The 9795-nt window shown below is 43.4% G+C and overlaps 1 protein-coding gene across 2 annotated transcripts in view; it reads right to left on the reverse strand.

Moving 5' to 3' along the window:
• Positions 1 to 1165, reverse strand: part of tenm2a (teneurin transmembrane protein 2a) — a 108492-nt gene extending 107327 nt beyond the window's left edge. For both annotated transcript variants that reach the window (XM_006781739.3, XM_006781735.3), the window contains exon 1: positions 404 to 1165. In XM_006781739.3, the coding sequence (XP_006781802.1) occupies positions 404 to 482 (79 nt within the window). In that variant the 5' untranslated portion in view covers positions 483 to 1165. The remainder of the gene's footprint in view (positions 1 to 403) is intronic.
• Positions 1166 to 9795: the final 8630 nt, after the last annotated feature.

A 9795-nucleotide genomic window follows, 5' to 3' on the forward strand; every position in this document is an offset into this window, starting at 1 on the left:
CAATAAAAAAAACCCACTCGGAATCGCATCCGAACGGCGCATGCTGGCATTCACGGATGCCAATCATAACTTCAAGGGCACATCAAAGCCAGGTTCTATTCAGATGTATGCCCTTTGATCACCACCACTGCCTCCACCGTGCACGCACATTCTCGCACTTCGCCATATGTATATATATAAAACCTGTGATATAACGACAAGTCATTAAAATTAAACATGTGCAGGCTGGGAAAAAAAACATAAATAATTCAAGATCCGTGTGTGTTCATCCACAGCAGACGAATTACAGGGGTTTGCGTAGAGTGAAGTTCGAGCGTGGCTCTATTGTTCCCGCTGTCTGCAAAGAACACAGCACCATGCCATCTGACCGCTGTAGTGACAAAGAAGTATCCGAGAGTCCTACCTGTCTCGTGAGAGAGGGTCTTGGTCCTTCCTGTGTTGCCTGCGTGATGCATCGCTCCGTACTTGTCGCTCTTTCTCATTAACCCTCTACCCTTATCTCCTCTCCTCCACGCTCCACTCCTCTCTGTTCCCTTAAGAGTCCTCTTTTCTTGATTCTCAATCTTTTGCACTCTGTTTTCTCCCTCTTATCAAAGTCCTCGCTGTCTGTCGCCTCTGCCTCGCTGTTCTTCTTCTTCACTCTTGATTTCCCTCCCTTCTCCTCTCTCTGCCTATTTCAGTGAGCTCTGTGAAGCACAATCCGCTAGCTGAGTGCTGGAGCACCGCGCAGGAGCAGAGAGAGAGAGAGAGAAAGAGACACAGAGCAGAACGAAGAGCTACGAGCACACGCACGCACACACACACACACACACATGCGCGTGCTCGCACACACACTTGCGCTATGTGGATCAACACACTTGCGCACGTGTAGCTGTTGCTCTGCAGAGATGAACGGCACAACACCAAAACACCGGGGGGGAAAAAAATGATGAGCGCAATGCCCTGCACTGCTCTCCCTGCTTTTCCAGGAGACTGCAGGTCTTTTTTGTCTCCCCTCCTGCTTCTAGTCCTCAGTCCTTTTTTTTGCTCAATCCGTCACAGATCAAGGCCAACTCGGGCACAGGGGAATGGATGGATGAGAAAACACTGAGAGTGAGAGCGCCTTTCAGCCTGTGGCAGGCAGCGCAGAAGACAAGGAGAGATGTGGCTGTGGCTCCATCCTCCATCTGCCCACAGCTGAGACTGAGAGCAGACTCAACACACACACGCACACACACCAGCTCCCTCGCCCTCTCTCTCTCTCGCTCGCTCTCTCTCCCTCGCTCTCCCAGCAGCGATGCACCAGCGAGATGGAGGGGGAGGAAGGATGACGGCGGGAACTAACGAATGAGCCGAAGGAGAAAGAGAAAAGGGGTTGGGGTGAGACAGTGAAAGAGGGATGGTGTAGTGATAGAAAGGAGGAGGAGGAGTAGGAGGTGGCAACGAGGGCGGCAACACGCAATGGAGCCCACGAGCGCTAGAGAGAAAAAGAGTGACAGAATCATGGGAATGTGACAAAGCATGCACATTAGAGGAGAGGGGAAAGGATAGAACGGTTACGAGGAAAATACAAGGGAGTGGGTGTGAGAGAGGAGAGAGGGAAAAAGAGAGGAGGAAAGGAAAGGTAGGAGAACAGGGGTGAGGTTAAAAGGAGAAAAGACGAGGCAGCAAAGCGGAGACGTGGAGCAGGACGGGGGGAAGGAAGGGCAGAGGACACTGCGGCGCTGAAGCCGGTAATATGTCAGATCTCACATGGGCACGCTCACATCCACACCGTGTGCCTAAAAAGGAACGATACAATGTCAAACAACGCAGGACGATGGCAGCCGGTGAAACAACACTTTTTAAACCTCACAAGATAAAATAAAAAAGTGGTACTTTTCATTTTTCTTTAAAATAAAAAATCATAAATTATTTGTTCAGTGACAGACAATGATAAACAGAACCTCGCACATCAAGCTTGTCAGACAAATCTTCGAAAATACAAAACTGTACTTTCTATCTCTATAAATGGACTCCGGCCAAAGTCTCAGGTGGGAGGTTACCAGGTGAGTGAAGGTCCTCGCACTGCCCAGCAGAGGGCACACATCTAGTCAAATGTCAACCACAAAAAGAAAAAAAAAAAAGGCTGAGGCCAACCAACTCATCATGTTTTTACAATATTAGCATAACCCCACATGATTAAACACATTAATCAACATTCAGTATGCATCCAGGCACATCATTTAAGACACTTATCAGACATTATGCAGCGATGCATCTTCAAAGCTGCTCATCAGATATTTCAACGCTACTACGAAAGATATATAAGCTAGTCATTGGTAAGCCAGTCTGTGCGTTCCTCTGTTTTTGCACGCTGGAGAACCAATGTGGAAGGTAAACTTTGCTATAAGTCGGACAACAAGGATGCCGCTCAAAAAGAAGTGGATGCTTATTAAACAGATACAGTCTTGCATGCGGTGAGGAGCAGGTATGAAGCTGCTACGCAGGCAAAGAATCCGGTGTGTGTAGTAATGAAGAGAGAGGACGAGATGAGCAGGTATGACCCATAAGGCTCTACTCCAGGGGACCACTGTCAGCCCCATTTTCTATTTCTTCATGCAACATTCTCACACGCCATTCATCATCCTCAACGAGTCACGTCGTGACTTGTGCACAATGTGCCGCTGCGGCATCCTGGTGTGCGCACACTCCGGTTGATATGTGGGGGCATGTACACACATGCTCGCACATATGTATGCGGAGACCAAGAGCCGCGCGCACGCGTGCAGGTACTCTCCCTCGGCACCCACGCTAGCAGGTGCTGAGAGTCGATTTACAGCGGGAAAAGGAAGGGGTGGCGATTGGCGTGCCGGCGGAAGAGGGTAGAAGGGAGGGGTATGGGGGGGGGGGGGGGGGGGTTATGACTTCATCATATTAAAGTTGAGAGCGCAGCCTGGGTAGAATCGGAGGGGGTGCAGGAGGAGATGCTGGATTTTTAGATGAGGTTCACGTCGATTTGTCATGATAAAGAAAAAAAAACATCTGAGAGAGAAACAAATTGCTTTTTTGACAACACCTTGTAATACTCCATCATGCACACACACACACACACACACACCCACCCCTGCACATATACACATGTTCGTACACACGCGCAAACACAAAGCAATGCATTTTCCTCAAGCTGGCTATTTATCAATGCCATTCAGCATCATTATACCTGGCATATCTGTATAACCATATATATCAGGTGTATACATGTATGAGAGCTACACACACAATTTCCCCACTCAGTGTGAAGTGCTCACTGGAGAGGCCGTTCAACCTGTAGTTGAAGTATAGAGGACACAAGGCTGTGCGGAGAGGATGTAAAGAGAAGCAGACGTATGTGTTAAAGAAAAGAATATGCAAAGGTCACACAGGCAAAGGTGAGCAAGGCTCATGTAACTGCATGAGCTGAAGCGAAACCTGTGCAGCCTTTATGCAGATTTATATTCCTTCTTTCTTTTTCTTCATCTCACTATTATACTCACAGGTTAATATGGGGTTTCTAGAGCTCAAACAAGGCAGTCTAAATGGAAACCTGTCAATTTATATATTCCTAGCAGGTCATTGAGTATTTTTTTCCCCTTTTTGTGCTCTCTATTCAACACTTAGTTTCTTTCTTCCCTCAGTGACACTTTTTGTTCTTTCTTCCTTACTTTGCTACCATCCACCTACCTTCTCGTTTCTCCCACTACTACCCGCCTCATGAACTGAAACACCAGGGGATAGTGGGTGAAGAGGAGGGGAGAGGGCAGGTCTGCTGTAAGGTGCCCCATGGGTTGAACATGGTCATTTGTCATGAGGCTGAAAGCTTAAGAAAAGACTAGTTAACCTTTACAGCTGATTCCCGCGAGACGGGAAAGAACACAGCCAGGCAAAACACCTCCAGGAGAAGGCGGAGCGTACATGCATGTGTATACACACACCCACATGCACACACGCATGCATGAATGGCGCTTGCGGCATAGTCTCCAGAAATCGATATCTACGGGAAGCAAGAGAGGTTACTGTTTTTACACCACCACACCACCCTCCCCGACTCGCTTTTCCCTCGGCATAAAGACTCAGTGTCTCCGTGGTCCTTTTCCTTCCTCCTTCATCCCCCCCCCCCCCCAATCCTTCTCATCCCCACACCCTGCCAGAGTAATTAATCACCTTGTGCTAATGAGCTATTAACTAATGACAGATTGACATGTCGCTGCCTGTGTGCGCATGTCTGAGTGTGTCTGTGGAGGCATGTGTGAGTGTTGCCAGAGCCACCCTCGGCACACTAATGTGATTAATAAGGTTAAGCTCTTATTACTGAGGGAGCAACAAAAAAAGGAGTACACACACACATACACACACATGCACCGGTGCACACAAAGGCCAACATGCATGCACAAAAATACAAAAGTGACAAATTTCTTTCATACACAGGGCAAAGAATGACTAGTGTCAGGTTGCTTCAAAGTATAAATAAAACTAGGGCACAGAAGAAAAGAAAAGACATCGAACGCTACCTTTCACCATATATTCTCATTACCCAGAGGCTGACTCTGCTATACACTATCACATCTCGGGGAAAAAGAGGGAAGCATTCCAGTAAAGCACTTCACTACAATTGAGTTACAACTGCCTAAAAAAAAAGAAAGAAAAAAACCCCATAAAAAAACCTACAAGTCTTCTTGTGTCTTTGTCAACATTTTCAGTCACTTGTCAACATTTTTACAACGATTCAGTCGACCACTCATAGGTGCCCAATTGTTGGTTTGCTGCTGCTGACACATACCAACACAGGCACACATGCCCCCTATCACCTTAAGCCTGGTTTCAGCACCACGGACAGCTACACAAAGGAGGCGCTTTATGAACGCATTTCAAGAGTCCCTGAAACAGCGTCCTTGTTTTGGTGCAAAGCGAGAGACTCCTTCTTTGTAATAACACTCACATCCTAATATGTGTACCGAACGCACCGAACAATTACCGTGCCAAACAGACACACTATATCAAACCGTAACGCAAATAGGAAGGTATTGCTTGAGACAGGCAGTTACGCCTGAAGAAGTCACTACCTGGAGTCTGTTTAATCGGATGTATTGGACTGTAATGTCTCTGCACTCCAATTCTAAGAGAAATGTAGTTACAGCAAGATCATTTGATACTCAAGAGGATCCTTGCACTACATAATAGCGAGTCTAACTCAGCTACATATGAGTGCATAGCATGTAAGCGTGTATGTGCGCGTGGCAGCACATGTACTGTACTGTATGTGTGTCTGTGACCTAACAGTGCGTCCCCCTGGAGAAGTTTTGGCGCATACCGAGACTCATTTGCATTCTCGCAGCTCTCTCATTTTTTTCCGTTGCTTTAGAAGTGAACAGCTGCTTAATGGTCATAGCTCTTCAGAGACGGGACATTGGGAAGCGCAGAGGGGGTTAGCCAGGGTTTCTGCGCTGCCAAACGCACATCTACACGGGGTGGAGACACACACAAAGGCACACACACGTGCGCGCTTGGAGCACACACCAGGTAAATCCTGGTTTAGCTATGGCTCTGAGAGTGAGATGTGACCATTTAGCAGATGTTTTCCTTCCCAATAGTGACTTTGGAGGCTTTCCACACTGTTGAATTTAACTACAATGGAAGACAAACCAAGATGCACGCGCATTACACTTGAGCTGATGTGACAACAACAGAGAGAAATCCTTTGCTCAGTATGGCTAAAACAACACTGGTACGTGTATGTTAACAGTAAGCGCCAAGCTGGTATAGCTGCATGTTCCAAGCAAGTGATAGCAGCATAATACCTTTTCTGTAATCCACTGAAATCACTTAAATCTGGATTTTTATTGGATGGATGGCTGGACGGTGCAGTGGAGGATGGTTGTAAAACCTGATTTAAAAAGCAAAAGAGGGGATTGTCAGTGGATGTTTTTAGGGGGGCGAGGGGAGGTTGAGTGCTTTCTCTATTTTTTTTTTTTCGTGGCGCACGCGAACTTAAACCCCGTGCCACAGACACAGTGACACACATTCGAGCAAGACTACATGAAATGGCCTTCATCTCCATGTGCATTTGACTGCTTCACTTGCCGACACACACAGATGGGTTGTGTTTCATGAGATGCCAAAAGAAGGGATTTGGTGAAGTGAGAGAAGGTTATCACCTCACAGCTGGAAGTGCGGAGAGCCGTTCTGGTTCCACAGCGCTCTTCTCAGCGGGAAGCCTTGTGCTTTGACCTTTACGTGTTAGAAATTACTCAAAAAATTGTCAAGAGCATGTCAATGAAGCATACCAATATATAAAAAAAGGCAAATGAATGATTGGGTTGGCAGGGTTATTGTCCTCACAGATCATAATTTAGTTACCGGACCTAAAAATAAATCCAAGAACAAAATGTTGAAATATATTTGATCTAATATTACAAAATGAAAGGTAGCTGTTTTGTCTTAATTGAGACAAAAACAACAGGAACTTGTTGAGGATGATAAATGCAAAATATGTCTATTTTTAAAATGACCACCTCTTGGCAAATCCATATTCAGTTCAGTTTTATTTATATGGCCCCAAATTACAACAAGAGTCACCTCGAGGTGCTTTATGTTGTGAGCTAAAGGCTGCATAATAACAGAGATAATACCCCATCAATCAGATGACTACCTATGAGCAAGCATTTGGTGAGAGTGGGGAGGAAAAATCTCCCTTTTAACAGGAATTCTCCTGCCGAAACAGATTCAGAGACGCGAGGCTCTCTGTTGTGAATGGTTGGGGTGAAGTGGGAAAGACAGGACAAAAGAAGACATTGCGGAGGAAAATGTATTCATCACTAATGATTAAATGTAAAGTGATGTATAAACACAGAGAGTGAAAAGAGGTGAGTGAAGAAGAAACAGTCAGTACATCATTCAAATTCCACAGCAGCCTAGGCCTATTGCAAAGTAACTAAGGGAAGGTTCAGGGTCACCCGATCAAGCTTTAACTGTAAGGTTTGTCAAAAAGGAAAGTTTTGAGTCGAATCTTAAAAGTAGATTGTGTCTTTGAAGACTAACTGACCTTCCTGGCCCTAACATACCACACATGGTCCCAGTGAAAGCCAAATATTATTTACTTAAAATATGGTCAAATAAAATGTATTTAAACATGCTGAGTTTTTGTTACTTGTATTAACAGACTTTAAAAAAAAACAAACAATCCCCCCGAACTCCAAATATGTCTATTGGAATTGCTTTTAAAGTGGTATTAAAAGACTTTTCATTTAATATTTTTTTAATCATTTTGCAGATCTTTCACAAAGTCAGTACATTATCTATATCTATATAGACAGTATGATTGGTATAATAAAAATATTTGGTTGGCAGGTGTTCTGTCTGCAACCGCACCGCCATTATTAGCACATCTGTTGCCCATCTGTTCCTCCTGCTATTATCCGGTGCTACTTGGGACTAAATAGAAAGACTAGCTAGTATGTAAAGTATATGATTTATTGTTGGACTAAAAGTTTGAGCAAAAACTTAACAGGTCACTAAAAGTAATTGATAGGCAGCAGAAAATAAGCAAATGTAATGTGATGGTCAAAAAGCGAATGAATGGTTCAATTTCCCTGCTAAAAGTGTGATCCCCAGTTTATAAGAAAACCAATAAAATACAATAGACGGCTAACATGATTTGATTTTATTCTAAGGAATTAAAGTGCTTACAATACATGGGTAAGACTGGTCACAAAGCTTGAAAAAAAGCATCAGGATAAAATGCAAGGATATTGGCTGAATGGCTGCAAAGTAGGCTAATAGGACAATTTAAGGACAAAATAAGATCTAGTTAGAATGAATTCAACTGAACTCATCTGAGCATGAAAGGATTTAATGAAGATGGTTTTTTGGGTCTACCTGACTGATCTGTGTTGTTTGTCAGATGTAAAAAAAGAAAAAAGAAAAAAGTTGATAAGATATGTAATAAAAAACTCACCAAAACACAAGTGAGCTTGTTTGTCTCCTTGTTTAAAGGTAATCTAGCTTTATTTTTCATCATTCATAACAATTCAGTTATTCTTGGCATTATTCTTTCTCTGACTTAAGCTTGTAAGGCAACATTTCTTTCAGGAAGTATCAATCCAGCCTCCTTCTCTCTGACTCACAAACAGGTAGAGATGTCTTAATCTGTGAGTAGCTCCTTAAAATAATCTAATGACCACCAACTTTTCTTCATTTCCTAGCCGCTATTATAACACACCGGCTTTAGCTTGTTGGTTGCACAGACTGTGATAAATGACTGGTTTCCTTGAGATGGATTGGAATATCTGTCAAGGTCTGCAATGTCTTTAGATTTTCATTTGTTTTTCTTCTTGTGTTTTTGCCTTCTACCCGTCCCCGTGTCTCCCTCACTGCATTTTCTCTGCTTGCCTGTGTGTTTCATGTCCTCTTTTCTGTGGCTTCCCATTGTATTTTGAAGGTTATGTCCTGGCACGGCTTGCTGTTTCTACTTCCCGTGTTTGTTCTTTTTCTGCCCTCATTATTGTTTAATTTGGCTTACCAATGCCTTATTACCACTCTGAATATTTCAACAGTCACTTTGTCAAGTTATCAGCCTCTCCTCCTGCATCTTCCCTCATGTCTCATGAGTTTGTTTTTCCTATCATCTTTTTGGCTTTCCAGTACTTTTCCCGTTGGGCTTTTTAAAAATTCATTTTTGCTAGTCTTTTTTTACATTTCTTTTTTCTTGCAAACTACCTATCTGCTTCCTCTATAACATGCGCTTGACTGTTCAAGAACTCGCCCTTAAAAGAAAAACAACAAAATCTCCTTCATGGGCTCAGCGTGACAATTTTCTCCTGATCTAAACATACAGCACCATGTTCAAAATAACAGCGGATGGATGAATGGAGTCAGACAGGGCCATTATGAGGATGCTTTTAAGTAGTTTCTGTTTGTCAATTTATTTTAAACAAAGTGGCATACTATGTTCTTCTTCTTCTGTTATTGAGTCTGGCTGTGCATTTGCGGTCACCGTCATGAAGTGCAGAATAAATTCTACACCGAACAGATGCCTCTGCAATGCTTCAAGGATCTAAAATATTTATACAAGGCCATACATTAATGCAAAAGAACAAAAACCAAATAAAAAATGAAAACAAAACCCCCACATATATCAAGTATATCTGATGAAGAGTTACAAGAATTTGTAGGATCCAAACAAAACAAGGGAGGGAGACAAGACAGCTCTAACATAGAGACAAATGACCTCCTAGCATCACGAACAGGGTGGGTATGAGCAGTACCGGGTTAAAAAAAAAAAAAATCAAAGTCTGTATCCAATGAATACAGAAGGCAAAATACACAAAGGTAGATGGTGAGAGCTAGACCAAACACAAGGATTGATGGCCTTGTAATTTCTTCTATTCTGCCTGCTAAAGATGATGAATCCCTCCACGAGGAATTTAATCAAACTCCAACAGTGTACACAGGTAGTGCTACAGCTAACCTTTCATGGTTAAGTAAACAGCGCAGTACAAACAAATACAAAGCTTACGCGTAACCTTATATGTGACGTGAAATACAAAAATACACATAAATTCTCAAATTCTGGCCTCGATTCAAAGTCATGTTATCCAGCCATAAACAAACACTACAGTCCAGAATGCATGTGTGCATTTTCCTGCTGGAAAGTGTGTGTACGTGCCCTGTATTGGCTCTTTACTGTGTAGACTGAAGAGATTACAATACCCAAGCCTCATGGATCAATACTCACAAGCTATGGACATATGAATTGCTTGTGGCAATGTAAGGAAGACCACAAAACTTGTGCAAGGAAGA

The sequence above is a fragment of the Neolamprologus brichardi genome, chromosome 2 (genome assembly GCF_056152115.1).
Source record: "Neolamprologus brichardi isolate AB-2024 chromosome 2, ASM5615211v1, whole genome shotgun sequence".
NCBI classification, from domain to species: Eukaryota; Metazoa; Chordata; class Actinopteri; order Cichliformes; family Cichlidae; genus Neolamprologus; species Neolamprologus brichardi.